We start from the raw sequence: 22,247 nt of genomic DNA on the forward strand, positions 1-22,247 counted from the left end.
TGTTCCTCCAGCTCGACATTGTGTTGTCTCTGACGCCAGCATTCTTGCCATCTCTCTCTAATATGGACTAGTATTTTTTAAACTTTTCCAAAGCAAAAACAAGTTACGTAAAAATGTCAAGAAAACTTGTCACTCAGCGACAATCAAGGCTGTCTTGATCTGTTTCAACTCATTTCAAAAGTTGTAGGCAACTAACACATGTTTGCCTTGTTAGTTTCCTCACCGACTTAAATGCTTTCTCAACTTGTCGGTTTAGTGAGATACAATATCTTTTGTCTTACATGACTAAAATGAGTTCTTTGAATCAAAGAGACTGTATCAGATTTTTAAAAAAATTGAAGTTCCTCTCAAGTTGATCCAATTCCTCTAGTTTCCTGCAAATCAATGATGCACACAGATGTCGACTTCGAAACCTGTATCACCATATGCACCAAAATGTAGACAGTATTTATCAAAGCTCATCTCAAACATATTCTAAAGGTAACTGACTTTTGCTTGAGGCTGTTTTAAACTTAAAATTGAAATAATATTGTCATGTTGTCCACACACATTAGCCATTACTTTAATAGCATAACTACTTCAAGTTAGAATGCCAGGTTCTGTCAACAGCTCAACATATTAAACTAACAAATTCAAACATACAATTCTAGGCTTGTGTAAGCTAATCTCAGCGGATGAGGACAAAACACAAACGGATTTAAATGTTCTCTTGTTTATGGAGAAATACATCAGAACTCCCCCATCTGTTCACTGTGCAGCAAATCATTCTAAAACTCAGGGTTGGCATACCCTCATTGTCATCCCTTGTCAAGAAGGTGCACTCTGAAGTGAGTTTAAACAATTAAGAATTAAACAGGTGAAAGAGAAAAACAGCAAAAATAAGCAGGAAATGTTAAAAAGAAATGGTGATGGAAATAACAAAATTTATTGGTATAATCCAGTATGGGATTCTCTAAATGAAAAGCGAAAGAACGGTGGATGCTGGAAATCAGAACTGTGGAATGCCAGCAATTTGTGTTTGTGTTTCACGGGTTCTCTAAGTCTACTTAAGTTTCAGAAGCACTTAACTGCAAAATATTACTGACGTTTTTCCTCCTCAATTACAACACTTAACTAAAATTAAAATCAGAGATTGAGAAGAGAGAGATGGGGGGGGGGGGGGGGGGGGAGGGAAGACAAGCACACATAAGCAAGTTATCTTGTCCAGTAACTGCCTCCACCCACACCAGCAAGTCATTGTGAACCCAGTTCAGCTACCTACAAAATACAATAAAGAAACCCATCACCCTCTGCAAAATAAAATCAACTCTGAAAAGTCACCGTGACTCGGGGACAACGTAATTTTTAGCACAACCACAGGCATGGGTCAAGGGCGAGAGAGAGAGAGGGGGGCAGAGGTGTGTAATTCAGTCTGCAACGCAAGTTATGTTTTATGCCAGATATAACAGCGTGTTTTGGAGCATGATCATTCGGACCATCTGTCCCCCTTCACCGCGCCCCCTACCCCAACCCCCAACTCGATTTAAGCCCAGCAGCTCATCCCCCTGCACCTATCGCTCGTCTGAGTATCAAGATTCCCCTTAAACGGACCCGCGGTCACTCGCATCAAACTCTTGCCGCGTTTGTGCGCGGGTTGTAGTATTTCTGAGCGAAAAGTGAACGAATGCCAATGCAATTCATCAAAACACAAGGGAAGCCGTAAAACACAGAGACATCACAATCGATCAGGTCCCTCACAGGATAACAAGGTATGGAGCGGGACAAACACAGCAGGCCAAGCAGCATCTTAGCTTTCCTGCTTGGCCTGCTGCGTTCATCCAGCTCCACACCTTGTCATCTCGGATTCTCCAGCATCTGCTGTTCCTACCATCTCAGGTCCCTCACAGGCCTTGCCTTAGATCAGCCATACGAGGGTTGGTGCACGCTTCATCTGGAGTGAACGCTGAAAACAAGAGTCCAACGATGTATCAGGAGGAAGCTTACTCCTTCCCTTCCCCCCCCCCCCCCCCACTGCGACTGACAAGCGAGTACAGGCGAGAGGGGGGGAAGAGAGCACCGAGGGAGCGAGCGAGAGGGTGGCTTTGGATGGAGGTGAATTAAATCACAAGGGCCGGGGAATGAGGAGGTCTCTCGTTACCGCACCAGAATTTAAAAAAACCCAAAATTAACCCCAAGATTAGGGACTTCTCGTTACCCGACAGAGGGGAGTGAATTAAATAACAGGAGCCGGGAGGCCGCATGTTGTCCCAGCGATAAAATTTAAAAGCAAGATGCCGGCAGGCAGGCAGCGACAGTTAAAGCGAAGAGGAGGCGGCTCCTCGCTTTCACTCACCAGCCATCGCACCAGACCCGAACCGTCCTCTTCCTCTTCTCCGGGGAACAGTTGTCGCTGGAAGCCACACCATTTTTAATCATCGCTGCTGCTACTGTTGCTGTTGTTGCCGCTGTCCAGCCGCCGGGAGCCACTACCTGAGGAGGGCCGAGGCGCTCGAGCGCAGCAATTTACTAGAAGCTACTGCCGCCGCTCGCTCTCCGTGACGTCGGCCGCGGCCTCACGCCACCAGCGTTCGGCCAATCGGCGACCGCGAAGGCGGGAAGGTCGGGGATGGGCTATCGCGAGCCCCTCCCCCCCACCATCCCAAACTCGACCCGCTGAGGGCAGCTGGCGGAGGGACTTGTGACGATGGCCTCACCTAAAGCCACGCACAAAAAAAATCAAGTTTTGTGCACTCACACTCAAGAGATAATACAAGAATCGTTAACGATTCTACCCAGTTATGTTCACCGATCAATTTTTTTTTGTTAAATCCGGTTATTAGGTGTTTCCTCCTCCCGCATCTCCCTAGACGGGCGGGCTGATGATTGATGGCGGAACTGACCAATGAAGGTGGGGATGATGGCGCGCTCGGGGCGTCATAAAGGAAGCGGACCAATAAAGTGCGGGAGGAGGTGGGTCTAGATGCTGTTGGAGTGAAGGCGGGAGGGTTGTGTTTGTGGTACAGGATGGAGAGAGGAGAGGGCGCCAAGTTTAAGAAAGTAAGTTCATCGAGCTGCTATCGTTAATAGTACGGACTTTATCAAACCACTCTAACTGCAAACGAGTCCGAAACAGAAGTTGCTGGAGAAACTCAGCCGGCCCGGCAGCATCTGTGGAGAGAAAGAAGAGTTAATGTGTCGAGGCCAGTGACCCTTCCTCAGAACTGCTAGGCCCGGCGAGTTTTCCCAGCAATTTCTGTTTTTATTTCTGATTCTGCACTTGTTTGGGTTTTTTTTCCTCCTCCCAAATAAATCTGGTCGTGAAATTTCACGTTCCACGTGTGCAGATTGAACGGTTTGTACCGATTAAATTGCGTAGTTTTTTGAATCTAATTCAATGTGATCTGATTGAGCCTTTATCGCCCAAAGATTCATTTTTCAGTTGTTTGTGCAGTGATGCTGAAATTAGCATCAGTTGAACATTAACGGTATGTGCAGGTGAGACCTAGAGAGCCATGTCGCTTTGTCTTTGTTATGATGAATATAAGAGCTGAGAGAGGGTGTGGGAGGCTTTGGAGAAACTGGGCTTGATGGACTAATGGGTTGGAGTTCTGATGAGGAGTCACCAGACTTGAAAGTTTAAGACGTAGGAGCAGAAATTAGGCCATGTGGTCTATTGAGTCTGCTCTGCCATTCAATCATGGCTAAGTTCCTCAACCCCATTCTTCTGCTTTCTCCCCGTGATCCTTGATCCCCTTGATAATCAAGAACCTAATCAGTCTTGAATGTATTCAATGACCTGGCCTCCCCAGCCTTCTCTGGCACTGAATTTCATAGATTCACCACTCTCTGGCTGAAGAAGTTTCTCCTTAACTCTGTTCTAAAAGGCCTTCCATTTACTCTAAGGCAGTGCCCTTGGGCTCTCGACTCTCCGACCAACAGAAGCATCTTCCCAACATCCACTTTATCTAGGCCATTCAGTATTCTGAAAATTTCAGTTAGATCCCCACCTCATCCTTCTAAACTCCAATGAGTATAGTCCCAGAGTCCTCATGTTAAGCTTTCCATTCCTGGGACCATTCTCATGAACCTCCTCTGAACCCGTTCCAGGGCCAGTACATCCTTCCTGAGATATGGGGCCCAAAACTGGACACAATACTCCAGATCTGGCCTGACCAGAGCCTTATAAAGCCTCAGTAGTATATCCCTGCTTATATATTCAAGTCCTCTCAAAATAAATGCTGACATTGCATTTGCCTTCCTGACTATCGACTCAGTAGTCTCTGTTTTCTTCCTACAGGTGATGTTAAACCTGCTGAGTTTCTTTAACCACTGCTGCTTTCATTTCAGGTCTCTAGCACTTGCAGTTCTCTGTTTTAATTCAGGGGTTGGAGTGGAATGTCTGATGACTAAATGGCCCTCACTTTTCTAACATGAGCATCTTATACAATCAGACAGAGACCATTCAGCCCATTGAGTCCACATCAAACTCAGACCTATTAATGCTGGATTTCTGAGTCATACAGCATGGAAACAGATCCTTCGGTCCAACCAGTCCATTTTGACCATAATCCCAAATTAAACTAGTTCTACCTGTCTGCACTTGGGTCATATTCCTCTAAATATTTCTTTATTCAGGTATTTATACAAATACATTTTAAATATTGTAACTGTACCTGCATCCACCACTGCCTTTGAAAGTTCATTCCACACACAAACCACTGTTTTTAAAAAAAGTTGCCCCTTGTGTCTTTTTAAAGTCTTTCTCTTATTGCCCTAAAAAATGCCCCATCCTAAGAAAAATACACCTGCAATTCACCTCATATATATATATACCCCTCATGACTTTAAAAACCTCTAAATCATCCTTTAACCTCCTATACTCCAGTGAAAAAATTCTTAGCTTATTCAGCCTCTCGTAACTCAAACCTTCCGTTCCCAGTGACATCCTGTTAAATCTTTTCTGAACCCTCTCTAGCTTCATAATATCCTTCCTGTAACGCTGACCAGAAATGGACACTATTCCAGAAGAGGCCTCACCAACATTCTGGACAACCTCAACATAATGTGCCAACACCTGTTCACAAAGGTCTGAGCAATGAAGGCAAGCGTGCTAAACACCTTAACCAATACAGTGTGGAGCTGGAGGAACACAGCAGGTCAGGCAGCATCAGAAGAGCAGGAGATTTGACATTTTGGGTTGGGATTCTTCTTCAGGACCTTCTTAACCACCCTATCTATATGTGACGCATACGTCAATTTCAGAATTTCCATTTTACATATACCAGAAAAAATACATTGAAAAGTAAAAATCCTCATCTGCAAGAGGGAAAGTCGCTGGATTTGGATAATGTTATGAAGGTGTAAGGTGAGAGGCATTGGTGGACGTTCGTGCATAGAGTGGAAAGATAAATTCATTCCTGCTGTGCTGGAAAATTTAGTTCAACCTGAGGAAGTAACTAGGGATGGAAATGGCAGCTGATGTTTGTGAGAGGCTAAAACAATGGCTGTCATATTTAACTTGGCATTTTTTGGCTAATCCACAATCAGATGCCTGATAAACAATCTAACAGCACAAAGGCAGTGGAAATTTGAAAGATGGTGCAATACTGGTTGTCTGCCAGTCTTCAGAAAGCTTAGAACTAATGGAAGGATGCTGCTTGATTGTACTTGTGGGCCTCTGTATGCAAACTATAGATAGTGTAACATGAGCAGACTATCAGATTTGCTCCTATGTAATGCATATCCAGGGACTAGAGTACAACTGAGCTCCAGTAACTTCTGCTTGGGTTTTACAAATTTGTCAGTTGGATGGAGGAAATTCAACAGGTCTTGTTTACCGTGAAAGTACTCTGGAATAGTTATTAGAACAAACCATAGTTTGTGCAGTCAGCTGGTCTGGTTATGAATGTTTTGTGCATGCAGACAAAACGCTTTTGATTTTAACTTTCTAACCATTGTTTCCTGATTTGGCTTTTCATTGTACTGTTACTTCAACTTTGCTTCCTTTTCACACTGCTTATCTTGAACCAAATATGACGTTATTCTGTGGCCTTGACTTTGCTGTATAATTTTATAAATTTCTCTTCACTTGAACCTTCTGCCCTATCCTGCTTTATTAATAAGTTAAGCCCCAACTATCTGTTTCAGCGGGGTACTGCAGAGAACAGCACCTACCCTGTCTGTACTGTCTCCTGTCTCATTCTTTTCAACCTTCCCAATTCTATAAATTATGGAGAGTTTACCTTTGGATTTTTCACACCATGCGCACAAGCACTGGGAAACTCATACCTGTTGGATAACAGTGAAGGCCAGCTCCAGATGTCCCCTTTGCCATCTGACTTGTGGTCATATCTTCCTGCCCCTGACTGTTAATCAGACCCGCAGTACTTCGTAATTATGAATGTCTGATACTGCCTGGCTTAACATGTCCTGTTAATTCTTCTTTTGCCCAAAATGCCTGGACCTCCATTTACAGGTTTTTTTTATATCTTTCTGAATCAGGGTCTCCTGGCTCAGAGCTTGGCACGGTACCATAGTGCCGCAGGAACCCTGCCTATACAGCGTTTCTTTTTAAATATTCAGAGATGCTTTTACACATCGCTGAACGTTAGTTTCTTTCACCACCAAATCACCTATGTTACTTTACTACTTTACCCTCGGTCACCTAAATCATGTGTTTCTGAATTGATTACCAACTTGTTTGCAAAATTCATCAGGGCATTGCAATGAAACCAAAGTGAGGGAAAGGTGGGGAGGGGAGAGAGTGCAATTAATCCTATTTAGTCTTTTTCTATCCAGAAGTGCTCTTCTACACAATTGAAAGTTTTCTTCCATCACCAAATCATCTGTAGTATTTTTAATCTATTAACCACCACCAGTAAATCACCAATATTTTTAAATTGGTTAATTTACAAGCAAAGCTCATGAAGGGCAATGCAGACCATCAAAGGTGGGTCAGCGGGCAGACTCTAGTTCATCAATTCCGAGCTAAATTTCCTCAAGATATCAACACTTATTATTGATGGGGCTATTTAGGAATCAGTGCTGTCCACAAACTCCCATACTATGACACACCACTTGTGCTGCCATCTCTGTGTTTTATTGAATTGATTAGTCCATGTATATCATCAACTTGGATTTAGTTTCTAGAATTTTAACTAATTATTGATTTAGTTGACGTTATAGGTAGATGAATTTTTTAAAAAGGCGGCGCCGATACAGTCATCAATGTAACGGAGGAAGAGGTGGGGTTTGGGGCCTGTGTAGGTGCGGAAGAGGGACTCTCTCTTCTTCATCTCAAACTGCTGTCGAGACATTAACCGCCTCAACCTCTCCATCCCTCTCACCCACTCCAACCTCTTCCCCCGCAGAACGGGCAGCCCTCCGCTCCAACCCAAACCTCACCATCAAACCCGCAGACAAGGGTGGCGAAGTGGTAGTATGGCGCACTGACTTCTACATCGCTGAGGCCAGACGCCAACTCTCCGACACCACCTCCTACCGCCCCCTCGATCGTGACCCCACACCCGAGCACCAAACCATCATCTCCAACACCATTCGTGATCTCATCACCTCAGGGGACCTCCCACCCACAGCCTCCAACCTCATTGTTCCCCAAGCCCGCACGGCCTGTTTCTATCTACTTCCCAAAATTCACAAACCTGCCTGCCCTGGTTGACCCATAGTCTCAGCCTGCTCCTGCCCCACCGAACTCATCTCCACCTATCTGGACTCCATTTTCTCCCCTTTGGTCCAGGAACTCCCCGCCTACGTCCGTGACACCACCCACGCCCTCCACCTCCTCCAGGACTTCCAATTCCCTGGCCCCCAACACCTCATTTTCACCATGGACGTCCAGTCTCTATACACCTGCATTCCGCATGCAGATGGCCTCAAGGCCCTCCGCTTCTTCCTGTCCCGCAGGCCCGACCAGTCCCCCTCCACTGACACCCTCATCCGCCTAGCCGAACTCGTCCTCACCCTCAACAACTTCTCTTTCGATTCCTCCCACTTCCTACAGACTAACGGGGTGGCCATGGGCCCCAGCTATGCCTGCCTCTTTGTAGGTTACGTGGAACAGTCCCTCTTCTGCACCTACACAGGCCCCAAACCCCACCTCTTCCTCCGGTACATTGATGACTGTATCGGTGCCGCCTCTTGCTCCCCAGAGGAGCTCGAACAGTTCATCCACTTCACCAACACCTTCCACCCCAACCTTCAGTTCACCTGGGCCATCTCCAGCACATCCCTCATCTTCCTGGATCTCTCAGTCTCCATCTCAGGCAACCAGCTTGTAACTGATGTCCATTTCAAGCCCACCGACTCCCACAGCTACCTAGAATACACCTCCTCCCACCCACCCTCCTGCAAAAATTCCATCCCCTATTCCCATTCCTCCGCATCTGTTCCCACGATGAGGCATTCCACTCCCGCACATCCCAGATGTCCAAGTTCTTCAAGGACCGCAACTTTCCCCCCCACAGTGGTCGAGAACACCCTTGACTGCGTCTCCCGCATTTCCTGCAACACATCCCTCACACCCTGCCCCCGCCACAACCGCCCAAGAGGATCCCCCTCGTTCTCACACACCACCCCACCAACCTCCGGATACAACGCATCATCCTCCGACACTTCCGCCATCTACAATCCGACCCCACCACCCAAGACATTTTTCCATCCCCACCCCTGTCTGCTTTCTGGAGAGACCACTCTCTCTGTGACTCCCTTGTTCGCTCCACACTGCCCTCCAACCCCACCACACCTGGCACCTTCCCCTGCAACCGCAGGAAATGCTACACTTGCCCCCACACCACCTCCCTCACCCCTATCCCAGGCCCCAAGATGACTTTCCACATTAAGCAGAGGTTCACCTGCACATCTGCCAATGTGGTATGCTGCATCCACTGTACCCGGTTTGGCATCCTCTACATTGGGGAAACCAAGCGGAGACTTGGGGAACGCTTTGCAGAACACCTCCGCTCAGTTCGCAATAAACAACTGCACCTCCCAGTCGCAAACCATTTCCACTCCCCCTCCCATTCTTTAGATGACATGTCCATCATGGGCCTCCTGCAGTGCCACAGTGATGCCACGCGAAGGTTGCAGGAACAGCAACTCATATTCCGCTTGGGAACCCTGCAGTCCAATGGTATCAATGTGGACTTCACCAGCTTCAAAATCTCCCCTTCCCCCACCGCATCCCAAAACCAGCCCAGTTTGTACCCCTCCCCCCACTGCACCACACAACCAGCCCAGCTCTTCCCCTCCACCCACTGCATCCCAAAACCAGACCAACCTGTCTCTGCCTCCCTAACCTGTTCCTCCTCTTACCCATCGCTTCCTCCCACCCCAAGCTGCACCTCCATCTCCTACCTACTAACCTCATCCCACCTCCTTGACCTGTCCGTCTTTCCTGGACTGACCTATCCCCTCCCTACCTCCCCACCTATACTCTCCTCTCCACCTATCTTCTTTTCTCTCCATCTTTGTCCGCCTCCCCCTCTCTCCCTATTTATTCCAGAACCCTCACCCCATCCCCCTCTCTGATAAAGGGTCTCGGCCCGAAACGTCAGCTTTTGTGCTCCTGAGATGCTGCTGGGCCTGCTGTGTTCATCCAGCCTCACATTTTATTGTCTTGGATTCTCCAGCATCTGCAGTTCCCATTATCACTTACCCACTGTCCATCATGACCTTCTGAGGGAAACTCTCAAAACATTTATGGTACCAGAAGCACTTCACCCTCAAATTCCTAAAGTTTGGGAATCCCGATTGCATTAATCACTTTGCAGTTGTGTGTGTTGAATGACATGCAGGAATAGTCTTTTATTAATCCACAAAATAGTTGTAGTGTTTCCATCCTTCAAAATCACTTTTTTTCCTGTTCCATTCATTTCATTGTACTGTGAAGTCTCAACTTAAGTCAACACTGAACTGTCACTATGTGAATGGAGTAATCTTTATTTTTCTAAAGTAAACGAATTCACTCTTTTTGCTTGTTCTTATGCAGTTTTACTTCCATAATGCCCACTTTTAAAAATATTGTATTGTGCTAAAGCATATTAATGGCAAAATATGTTTCCTGTGCTTAAAGCATCCTATTTAAAATGAATGTTAGTTTGTTTCTGTGTTTGATCAATTGTAACTGACTTAGCTGTTTGATTTTGAAACTGCAGGCGTTTTCATCTTGTATATGCAATAGCTCCAGTTGGATCAGTTTGAGAGCAGATGTTCTTTCCAGAATTTGCTGCAAGTGGCATTCTAAAGGAGATTGCTATTTAGAATTCATATTTTGTGAAAGGGAGAAATTCAATGCAAAATATGTGTCGACCAGCTGTTCTGAAACAAGGCAGTAGAATAACTTCTTTGCTCAAAATTTGAATTGTGTGACAACTCTGGATTCAATTCTTCCTTTAAAGTCGATTTGCTGTGCTACATGTTGAAGTTTTTCCTTGCATTACTACTTGCCATAAGCTGTGCTTTTTCGTATTAAAGATGAACGCATGGGCTGCTTGCAGTATTACCTGTAATTTGTGTATCTGTTCTTTTTGCACATTTATCAGATTGACTAAAAAAGCTGAGGTATGGCCATAATACCAGCTATAAGTAAAGCTGGCTCACTTTATTTAATAGACTACATGCCATTATTGTGGATTGTTTGATTATTAACAAGACTTCATAGCCTTGCACATTGTCTACTTGCAAAGTTAACTTGCATGAACACAATCAGAATGCCTTGGTCAGCCTTGATTATTTTCCATTGCTGTGGGACTTGCATTATAAATCAAACCTCAAATTCAGCCATTTGAGATTCACACCCAACTGGAAATAAGAAAGAACAACTGGTGTTGAATTTCCATGCATCAACATCACTGTTTTTAAGAAAAAAGACATTTGAGCTGGGTAAAAACTGAATTGTGTAGATTTAGGTAGTGGCTTCACATGTTACACTCATAATAGCGTTCCTCAGCAAAACATTTTGTTTTCTGTTCCAGGAGTTGGTCAGTAAGCTACTGTACTTCTATTTTAAGGATCAGAAAACCAAAGGTATGTTATTTTCAATGCATCAAAGTGGGATAGCTAACTAAAGTAATTAGTCTTTCCAATGGTTAAATGAACAAGTGTAGTATAAGGAAAAACTGAAGGAATTGTGCATGCTGTAAATCAGGGACAAAAACAGAAGTTGCTGGAAAAGCTCAGCAGATCTGGCAGTGTCTGTGAAGAAAAAAATCGAGTTAATGTTTCGGGTCTGGTGACTCTTCCTCAGCGCAATGTAGTTCTTAGGAAGGTCACTGGACCTGAAACGTTAACTCTGATTTTTTTTTTATAAACTGTGTAGTAAAAGAGCGATTTCCAAGAATGATAAGATGCTAAAGTCCACCAAAATAATGTAGTGTGGCATTGTAGGGGAAAAAGTTCAAGCTCTGACTTCAACAGGATGTTCGTGTGTAATGTGAATTGATGTGCCAGAAAAATATATTTGGTGCAATGTTTCTTCCCTTTTATGGTAAAATCCAGAGCAGGTTGTACACTGAGTACAGTCTGGCAGTTAATTGTTTACAAAAGTCCTTTCTGAGTGCCGGTACAAGTACAAAATAAATTCGACAAAATGTATTCCGTTGGATGAAAACTCATTCAGACCTCACATGGCTATAGAAGACAAAAGATATTTTGAACAGAAATTAGAGAGAATCGCGAGTGAGCACCTTTGGACGATATTTTACCTGATGGTCCATCTGTTACCAATATCTGTTCCTGGAATTTTGATGTCAGAGTGTGGGTAAACATTTGTTCTACTGTCAAAGACATGAATCATTTGCAGTGAGCACCATGCATAGAAATTGAAATGTGCTTTGAAATGGCTGTGTCGTTCATAATCAAGGACTAAATGTTGTATTTTGTGTTTACTTATAGTCAGCGGTGATGCTGTCATCATTATGTCTGAAATGCTGAAAATATTTGTTATAGGTAGGTATGCAAGATGAGTCATTTAATGAGCTGTGTGTAATATCGTACGATAAAATAATAAAATGTACTGGACTTTGTGTTCATTACACTAAGTAATCCCATCCTAATATACAGCACAAACAGACCATTCTTTCCAACTGAGAAGCACACTAGAACATGTAGCACCAATTAACATAAGCTACAAGCTAGTAAAACACAAAGAAACCAAGTACAATTAACGATTTGAATACAACTTTGAGAGATGTTCAGTCAATTAGACAGGATGCAGAGGAGAGATCCTACTTTGATTGCACTGTGTTAATATAATGATAAAAACATACTACCAGTTTTGGACTTTCATCAACTGATTCTTGAGACATTTCATGATGTCAGTACTTGATCTTGTTTTTAGTAGTACATTCTCCCCTTTTCACACTGTATGCCTGCATTTGTTCATATTTGATGTTGTGTTTTATTACTTTTCTTGGGGTTGCTAAGAAGTTCCTCCTTTACTCAAAACTTTAACTGACTTCTTCATTTTGACTAGTACCAATTTTTAATTAAAGTGTGATTTAGGTGCGTACTAAAAGAATTAAAAATCTCAGTGGCGAAGGCCAGGGTTTAGAACACTGGAGCCAATTCATTTCCTTGGCCTCCCCACCATGACCTGGTCATAACAAAATTGGGGACCTCCTGTGATTGATTGTTCCCATTCGTGAAAGAAAGAATTAAAGGAGAGAAAAATTAAATTGTTCCTTGAAAAGCTGTATTTTTTTTTTGTTTAAGAAATGAAAATGCAAGAAAATACAACTTTGAAAAATGAAAGCATTGTTCTTGGAAAAGTTAAAAGGGGTAGTTAGACACACAGGTGAGGTTCCATCTGAAGGCTAGAAAACCAGGGATTGAAAAATCGGCGGTGACATAAATGAAGACACTATATAGTCCCAGAAGACCATAGGGCTGCTCTATCAGTCATTAGGGGTTTGGAGGGGGGATGGGGGGGTGGTGTTGGTGGTGATCCTGGGGATTGTTTAATCTGAGGGCCACCAGGCCTCGTACAAGGAGCTAGATTGAGAAGACAGGATGTTCATGGTGACCTCAACCTGTTTGTGAACTGAATCTGTACCATTGGCATCACTGCATCACAAACCAGCCTTCCAGCCAGCTGAGCTAATATGTAAAGGTGGAAACTGACAACTGATAAAACTGGAACAGCAATGATTAGAAGCGGAATTCCAACGGAGAAAAAAGAAAAGAGAATCCCAGGGGGGAAAAAAAAGGCAAGGCAGGAAAGAAAAGAAGGGAGAATCCTAATGAAGGCAACTCAGGTGAGGAAATCAGTTCTACCTGAGAAGTTAAAGGCTGAAGAATTCAAGTTCACCCATTTTAAATCCCCAATATTTAAGATGAAATGAAACTCCCTCCTTGTCTATTTTGAGAGGTTAGCATAGCAGTAAAAGTGGCTACTCCAAAAAGTGGCACTCCTTGCAGAGCCGACCAACAGGGCATACTAATTAAGTCTGTTCCCTCTTACCTTAGGATGGTGCAATTGACTGAGACAGTGAAATGGTCTATTTTAACCTCACTGTTGTCAAATAACCTTTCCTGGATGAACTGAAAACTTAAGTTGTACCTTGTTTATTGACCTGCAACTGGGTTTTTAGTGGCAATTTAATTAATTACTACCACTGACCAACCAACCTACCCCTGAAACAGATGTGAATGTCGTTAAGTCTCCCTTCTTAATAAATATTTAGATTTTTAAATACTAGACTTCTAAATTTTTTCTTCTGATTATTTCAGCTTCTGTTGTGAGACTGTGTACAAAACATTATTCCAATCTTTGATTCTAAAAAAGAAGGGGCTTTTCATTTCCTGATTGGGTACTCAGCTTGGTGACCCCTCTGGTACTCAACAGTGGGAATTCCCAGTAAATGATACCACAATCATTTGCATACTGAGATTGCAAAGATCTCAACAAAACACTTTCAATATAAGAGGTGACAAGCTTGCTTTGCTCTGAGCTGCAAAAACCAGGCGGTTATTTCAGGCAGAATTTAAACTGGAACAGATTGAAATTTAAATCTGGTTCAGAGCCATGACACTTCTGTTCAGTTTTGACCACACATCATCTTCACCACTGCTTCCATATCAGTAATGTCATTAGTCTCCATTCCTGTCTCTGTACATGTGCTACTGAAACATTCATCTGTGCTTTTTTTGCTCAAGGGTTGGCTTTTCCAATGCTCTTCTGAACTTATCCAAAACTGCTAATGCAGAGCAGGTCCTCTTTTACCTTTCATGCCACAATCCACCACACTCTCCTTAGTTTCCCACTAGAATGGGAATTTATTTTGATGCCATCTGCCATTTCTATCAGTAGTTCTGGTCTGGTGATCGTTTGAGAACTGTGGCACTCTAATGCTGGCTTCTTTGTGCATTGTCCACGTCCTTTTGTTATGCCTGACATCTATAACTTATTCCCTGAATCTCCTGTTTTTCAACTCGCTTACGCGATATCAGCATTACCTTCCCTAAACTATTTCTAGTGCCTATGTTTTTAACCATCAGTCAATTGTCACGTTTCTTTTCACTTTGTCAATGTTTGTCTGATTTATGTGAAATACCTTGCTGTTTTTCTATGCTAAATGTGTTCTCAATTCCACTTGTTGATTGACGATGTTGTAGCCAGCATGTCGAGATTATTCGTAAGCCAAAGATTATTGGCTATGTCGTTCCTCAACAGAAAAAGAGGGGTTTCTTGGAAGGAATTTGCTGAAAGATATGCCTTAGAAGTTCCAAAGTCTTTTATTTTGCATGATGTATTTGCTACACAATTTAACACGAAATTTGTATCACTTCCAGAGGCAGCAGCACGAACTGCCAGACAGGCATCTAATGAAGATGCTAGGACAGCAGACCTTGACCATTTTGAGAAGGTTTTGCCCCAGCTGGTATGTAACAATAGCTACTTAACTTTCTCGGCAGGGTCAATAAGGAAAAATTTGGTTTAATTAAAATGGCGTAACAGGCTGTTCCTTTTTCAAGAATGTGATGGTGTGTTAACTTGTCCAGTTTACTCTTTTTTAATCCATAATATCTGTTGAGTAGCTAGTATGCAGGTTTACAGTTTTGAATGGGAGCATCTACACTAATAGGAACGTGCATTGTATACCTTCATTAAGAATGTAAAATTAGAAATGATGGAATTCTTTCTTAATATAGTCAGCAAAATCTGTTCTGCACACAGCAAGCGTCCTTCCCTTCAAAGTCAAAGGAGCATGAGTTCCTTGTGGTAAAGCAGAAATAGAAAACCGAGAAGGGAGAGAAAAGACAATAGATATCACTTTGGTTTCATCTGCAATCAAGTTATTCTTGTCAAAGTACATGTCAGATTTTACACAGTTGGAGTTCAAAGTATTTGCATGGTTGGAGTTCAAAGTCTTTTAGCTTAGGTGTAGTTTCTACCAGCTCCTTTTCTACAACAGTTTTTTTTGTATTACTATTTACTTGCAACAAGTAAACAACACTCAAATAACTAGGATCTATTTACATATCCCTGCTCTTATACTGGCATTTGAAGTACCACGGTGGCACTTGAATTACTTCCTTTAAATAGACCAATGCAGGTTACTGAAGTTCTTAAGAATGATTCTATATTTAAGTGTTCAAACCTGCAACTGGTTAGTGAGGACAAGACATTCTGCTACTGTCCACCTCAAATCAGAACCTTTCCTGTGTAACAAATTCTGACCGTTGAGTTTCCTGAATGTTCTAGCATTTGGAAGTGTAAGTGCAGTCAAGTTGAATACAGAGCATTTTGTAATGATAGGAATTATTTTGTGAATGTTCAGGATGTCATGGGGATTTAAAAGAGGTCTTTACATAGTTATTTGCATTGTTTTGATGGAAAAGAACATGATGGATGTTTGAGAAGGTGCTACAATGAAGGCACACAAAGACACTGTTGATGTAGCTACAAGTGTTAGGAGATAGTCATAGCAAGCAAAGGACTAAAATGCTATTTCTTTTCCTAAACTGCTGATAAAAGCATCTTGTATTCTGTCCCAATAATCTTAGTGATTTGTTAACTAACAACCATTTCTAAACATTTGGTAGTTTGTTGATGCCAAATTAGGGGCATTTCTGTAATGTTATTAATTTTTCCTCCTGTCTCTCTATATATGTGCTACTGAAACACTCGTTCATTCTTTTGTTGTTCAAGGGGTGGCTTTTCCAATGTTCTTCTGAGCTCATCCAAAACTGCTAATACACAGCAGCTCCACTTAACCCATCGTGCCACAGGCCAGTACAATGGCAACTGTTGTGGTCCACCGAACCCTCAAATTCCCATCCGAGTGTTAAACTGTTCTGACTGCACCTGCCATTCCTATCGCTGTAGCTCATGGTGACCTCAGTCAGTGTGTGAACTGAACCTGTGCCGTTGGTATCAGTGTGCATCGCAAACCAGCTGGCCAGTCAGCTGAGCTAATATATAGAGGTGGAAACTGACAAATTAGGTGCCATTCATAAACTCAAGGGGTTTTAAACTGTTTAATGAAAGGGTAAATGGTACAGTGCACAGAAAAACAAATGATTATTGGGATGGTGACAAAAGGCATGACATATGAGGACCCTTGTGATACAATGGTAGTGCTCCTTACCTCTGAGCCAGATTTCAGGTCCCACTTGCTTCAGAAGTACAAAGTAACATCTCTGCACAGATTAGCTAGAAAATACCCAAAAAGCAAGATTCTTGTGAGCAGAGGAGATGCAGACACAAGCTAAGTCACTGATTTTTTTTTTTTGACTGGAAATTTACGAAAAGCTTTGGACTTTTTCCAGCCTTATCTACTTGTAAAAACATTTGCTCACAGGTTATATAGGGGTTCCTGTCTACACTTGCACTTACTGTCCATGACACCTTCATCCTATGAATAAATAAATTTTTAAAAAAGCAAAGACTGCCAAAGCTAAAACTGCTGTTCTGGTTGTATGGATCTTTCCTTCTAAACTGGACCTGCTTGTGGTTCTTGGTTTCTCTCTATAGGTTGCAAAATCCAAAAACTTTGTAAACACTTCAGCAATTATCTCACTGGTATATCCAGTCATTTAGCTTAAATCACATACTTACTGAGAGATGCAATTTGCACTTTTCTAAAAAAAACCTACTTTAGCTCTACTTCGGAATCTAAAGTTTCCAAATGATAACAATAAAGCTAAAGTATAAATCTTCTTCACAGTAGACAATTAGTTTTGTAAAGCTGATTGGATGATATTGCTCTCTGATGAAGGGTCTAGGCCCAAAACGTCAGATTTTGTGCACCTGAGATGCTGCTTGGCCTGCTGTGTTCATCCAGCTCCACACTTTGTTATCTTGGATGATATTGCATTTGAATCTATGCTTTTAATAGGTAAAGTGTTATTTAAAAGAGAATTATGAAATTTGTAATTGGAAATGTGTGATTTACTTCCTTAAATAGGAGGCCCTGAACCACAGTCAGAAATTAAACTGTGAAAGTAATCATTAAATTGATTTTTGCATGGTGTGACAGGTTGAATGTGCTATAAGCGTTTCTACATTTCTAATCACATTCAGCATTTACAGCTATTAAAAGGGATTTCTGTTCATTCTGGGGTGGGGTGGAATGGGGAGAAAGGCAAATTAATTTAAGCCTGAAAGAGAAGGAACAGACAGCTTTTAAATGATTGAAAATTGAATTGATAAAGCCATTTAAATTTGAAATAGCATTCAATCACTAACCAGAAGACTGTATCTGATCATAAGGGAAAATATAAGCAGAAGCTGGAATTTTTCTAACAATTTATAATATGATCCTTTACTGGTCATTATTGCGATACAGCCTCTATCAGTTAAGACAGTGACCAACGATTCAAAAAAGGTTATGAAAGTACAGAGGGAAAGTATAGTCAATCTTCCTGTCTCATTTATGTTTTAATAATCCTGCAATTATACTAATCTTTGTCTTGAGATTAAACTCTTAAAATCCAACTGGAAATGACTAAATGCAAATATTCTAGCCCTTTATTTAGCTTTTGTGTTCAATCATTGAGCAGCACTGGGTAGTTCGATTGGGGTTAGTGCAAATAAACGTCAGTGAACCCAGCGTAGGGAGTAGAGAATCAGTGAGGGTTCCAGCAGAGGTTTGGAGATAAGAAGGACTGCAGATGCTGGAAGCCAGATTCTGTAGCCAGAAAACTACGGGGACTCTATCCTTGATAAGGAGGTAGTAGTAACTGCTGATGTTGGACAATCTGAGATAACAAGGTGTAGAGCTGGATGAACACAGCAGGCCAAGCAGCATCAGAGGAGCAGGAAGGCTGACGTTTCGGGTCTGGATCCTTCTTCACAAATGGGGGAGGGGAAGGGGAAATAAATAGAGATGGGGAGGTGGATGGAAGGTGGCTAAAGAAGCAGATGGGTGGAGACGGACAGGTCAAGGAGGCAGGGATGGGTATAAAGGGGAGTGTAGGTGGGGAGTTAGGATGGAGTTTGGTCACTCGGGAAAAGGGACAGGTCAAGGAGGCAGGGATGGGGCTGGTAGGTAGGAGGTAGGGTTGGAGGTTGAGGTGAGAGGAGCTGATAGGTGGGAGAAAAGACAGACAGGTCAAGGAGATGGGAACAAGCAGGATTGGTTTTTGGATGAGGTCAAGAGTGGGGAGATTTTGAAGCTTGTGAAGTCCACATTGATACTATTGAGGTGCTGTTCCTGCACCCTTTGGGTAGCATTGTTGTGGCACTGGAGGAGGCCCAGGATGGACATGTCGTCCAAGGAGTGAGAGGGGGAAGCTGAAGTAGTTCACCACTGAGAGGTCCAGTCATTTATTGTGAACAAAGTGTAGGTGTTCTGCAAAGCGGGCCCCAAGCCTCCGCTTGGTTTCTCCGATTGTAGAGGAGGCCACAACGGGAACAGCGGATACAAGATACCAGATTAGCAGATGTGCAGGTGAACATCTGCTTCATGTGGAAGATTCTCTTGGGGCCTGGGATGGGCATGAGGGGGAAGGTATAGAGGCAGGTGTAGCACTTCCTGCGGTTGCAGGGAAAAGTGCCAGGGGTGGTGAGGCTATTGGGGAGTGTGGAGCGGAGAATGGAGTCACAGAGAGAGCAGCCCCTTGGGAAAGCAGATAAGGGTGGGGAGGGGAAAATGTTTATCCTGATTGTTGGGGGAGGGGGTTTGAGGGCAGAAGTGTGAGAAATGGAGATGTGGTTGAGGGCATCCTTAATTAGGGGAGCGGAAGTTGCGGTCCTTGAAGTAGGAGGATATCTAGGATGTCCTGGAGTAGAACACCTTTTGCTGGGAGCAGATGTGGCGGGGTAATTGGGAGCATGGAATAGCATTTTTGCAGAAGGGCGGGTGAGAAGAGATGCAGGTGAGGTAGTTGTGGGAGTTGGTGGGTTTGAAATGGATGTCATTAGTGAGTCGGTTACCGAAGATGGAGATGTCTGGCGGGGGGTGACAGAGGTGTCAGGAATTTTCCAAGTGAATTTGAGGGCTGGATAGTAGGTGTGGTGAAGTTGATGAACTGCTTGAGCTCCTCATGGGAGCACGAGGCAGCACCGATGCTGTCATCAATATAACAGCGGAAAAGGTAAAGGATGGTGCCAGTGTAGTTGTGGAAGAGGGACAAATGGGGGGGTGGAGAGGTCCAAGCAATGGATGTTCACAGAATCCCTACAGTATGGAAACAGGCCCTTCAGCTCAACAAGTCCACACTGATCCTTAAAGCACCCCACCCAGACGCATTCCCCCATAACCCACCTAATTTACACATCCCTGAACACTATGGGCAATTTAGCATGGCCAGTCCACCTAGCCTGCACGTCTTTGGAGGTGGTGGAATGATGACATGGAGATGTATGCCAAATTCATTTCTGTCTGATGGTGGTGGTGGAAATGTCAGAGGATGATGCTTTGGATTTGGAGGTTGTTGGGGTGGTATGGTGAGCACAGCCCAACCGCAAGCCCTGCTGGGTATTCATGACTTTCTCCCAAACTGCACCCCCCCCCCCCCAAAAGACCTTCTAACTGAGGCCGATCGGTCACTCCTCAGAAAATGGCTCACGTTCATTTCCCTGCACCTTACCCTTCAACTAAAAGGTGCAACACCTGCCCCCACACCTCCCCCTCACCTCTGTCCAACGCCCCAAACAATCCTTCCAGATCCGGCAGAGACTCACCTGCACCTCATCCAACCTTATGTATTGCATCCATTGCTCTGCAGTCCCCTCCATATCGAGGAGACCAAATGGAGACTCGAGGACCAGTTCGCAGAGCGTCCGTGCTCTGTTTGCAACAACCAATCTGATCTTCCGGTTGCCATCTGTTTTAATTCTCCCTCCCAATCCCCTGACGATACGTCCAACCTTGGCTTCCACCACTGTCAGAATGAGGCCAAATGTGAACTGGAGGAACAACACCTGATATTTTTGCCTTGTGAACTTACCGTCCAAAGGCCTCAGGATTGACTTCACCAGCTTCAAAAATCCCTCCACGCTGAGCCTTATCCCATGTCCAGCCTCCCCTGCATCATCACCTCCCTGACCTAACCTGTCTGTCTTCCTACTCATTATCTGCTCTACCCTTCCCACGGTAATATCACAATACCGCGCTGCCGCCACCACCACCCCCCCGCCCCTCCACCATTTGCATCCACTTAACACCATCCCACCGACCCTTTCCCCAGCCCACCCCCCTCCCTGTCTTTATTTCTTGGCTCCCCTCCTCAGTCCTGGCGAAGCATCTGAGGAGCGGGAAAGTCAACGTTTCAGGATTTTGGCCTGAAACGTTGACTTTCTCGCTCCTCGGATGCTGTCTGACCTGCTGTGCTTTTCCAGCCTCACGCCTATAGATTCCTGCAGAGAGTGGAATATACTGGGAAGTGTATACTTGGAGAGGATTTTTTTTAAAAGGTAAGTAAAGTAACTATAGTTCCAGGGAGCCATTGGGCTGCAGTCATTAGAGAGAGATGACTGATGCTGATTCAACATTGTTACCATGCCACAGGAGATAAGCATGTTTTGAGAAGGAGGGTCCTCTCATGATGACCTCAACTGGTGCGGGGGGGCAGTTAGCTCAGCTGGCTGAAGGGCTTATCTGTGATGCAGACTGATGCCTATAACATGGGACTGCAGTTACCAGGAACAACCCTTCTTCTCGTGCTCTTCTGTGACCTGAGATGTGCTGAGCCCAGGTTCAACCCCAACCAGTCACATCTTTCCAATGAGAGAGTAGCCCTATGATCTGGTAGGACTTTGTTTTTCTTTTACAAGAAACCTGGTGGCAGTTTTATATAGGTTAGATATAACAGGGTGAAGCAGACTCCAGAAAAGTTCCCTGATCACCAACCGTGCAAGCGGGAATGAAAGGCAACATATACCCTTAAGTGATCTGTTTCATTAGTTGTTGGACAATAAATAATTTAATCCTAGTTAAAATGAATTTGTGAAACTTCGTTGTAGCTTATTTTTTTAAAAACTGTTTATCTTGTTCCTACAGCTTTTGGATTTCTAGGAATTGGATTTATTCCACTAGGTGGTGCTGATCTATAATATTTAACCAACAATCGATTGCCACATTGATAACACCATTCTTCGAATTCAGTCCACTGTAATAGAAGTTATGGATCTTTGTTGACACTTGTTTATAATTTAAATTATATTGTACACTTATTTTTGTATAAGCAATTGCTTCTCTTTTTCTGACCATGCATGAATTATCAAACCCAAAATTTTAATTTTTGTACAGTCAAAACAAGACATGGAAAAAGATGCTTTGTACCAGACTGGCTCATAAATTGAGCTTTCAAACATTGGTTTTGAAGTGGATCAGATTTTTTTCGAATATTTGTGAAAGTTTTGAAATTATAATTCAACAGAAACCAATTTATAAATGCACATTAAAAAATCAAAAGACAAAGTAAATGATTCTACCATCATTATTTTTGAATGCCATTGTAAATTTTTCTTGTACAAATAAATGAAAAACAAGAGAGTTTATGGCTGTTGTACTTACCTCTGTTTTTATATTTTGGGTTGCCATTGTGAGTGAAAGGAACCTATATATTAAGCGACTGTCATAAGATAAATTTTGTCCAGGAATTTATTTCATTGATTCCACTTGTACTGAAGAGCTTAAAATACATTTCCTAACAAAATGGTGAGGAGAAATGGAGCAGTGAAAATATGCAATATAAACTGATCTAAAAATAATCTTGACATTGTTGGTGCAAATCTTGCTTCTGTCACCTCAAAAACTAAAGTTCACGCAGAAGCAATTAAGCATTCTTTTTGTGGTAAGACA

General features: G+C 43.2%; 2 protein-coding genes across 3 annotated transcripts in view; one reads left to right on the forward strand and one right to left on the reverse strand.

Annotated features, from left to right (window-relative positions):
• The window catches only part of pcyt2 (phosphate cytidylyltransferase 2, ethanolamine), a 42,872-nt gene extending 40,308 nt beyond the window's left edge, over positions 1–2,564 (reverse strand). Inside the window, exon 1 of the mRNA XM_048554913.2 lies at positions 2,333–2,564. Within this exon, the coding sequence (XP_048410870.1) occupies positions 2,333–2,415 (83 nt within the window). The 5' untranslated portion in view covers positions 2,416–2,564. The remainder of the gene's footprint in view (positions 1–2,332) is intronic.
• A 115-nt stretch (positions 2,565–2,679) lies between these two features.
• On the forward strand, positions 2,680–22,191 carry cenpx (centromere protein X). 2 transcript variants are annotated; one of them, XM_048554918.2, is made up of 5 exons: positions 2,680–3,036; positions 10,971–11,022; positions 11,890–11,943; positions 14,788–14,876; positions 21,444–22,191. In XM_048554918.2, exons 1-5 carry the CDS (start codon positions 3,004–3,006, stop codon positions 21,456–21,458), a joined length of 243 nt encoding a protein of 80 aa, XP_048410875.1. In that variant the 5' UTR covers positions 2,680–3,003; the 3' UTR covers positions 21,459–22,191. The 2 variants fall into 2 exon arrangements, with proteins under 2 accessions (XP_048410875.1, XP_048410874.1); XM_048554917.2 differs by lacking the exons at positions 2,680–3,036; positions 10,971–11,022 and adding an exon at positions 11,413–11,751.
• The last annotated feature ends 56 nt before the right edge of the window (positions 22,192–22,247 follow it).

This window comes from Stegostoma tigrinum, chromosome 22 (assembly GCF_030684315.1).
Source record: "Stegostoma tigrinum isolate sSteTig4 chromosome 22, sSteTig4.hap1, whole genome shotgun sequence".
NCBI classification, from domain to species: domain Eukaryota; kingdom Metazoa; phylum Chordata; class Chondrichthyes; order Orectolobiformes; family Stegostomatidae; genus Stegostoma; species Stegostoma tigrinum.

Bases quoted from the DNA above. Each gene is read 5' to 3' on its own strand.
- cenpx (XM_048554917.2), top strand. From the start codon at position 11,622: ATGGCTATAGAAGACAAAAGATATTTTGAACAGAAATTAGAGAGAATC. The intron at 11,752-11,889 runs GTGGGTAAACAT...GTTTACTTATAG, and splicing joins TGGAATTTTGATGTCAGAGT to TCAGCGGTGATGCTGTCATC. The intron at 11,944-14,787 runs GTAGGTATGCAA...TATCACTTCCAG, and splicing joins GCTGAAAATATTTGTTATAG to AGGCAGCAGCACGAACTGCC.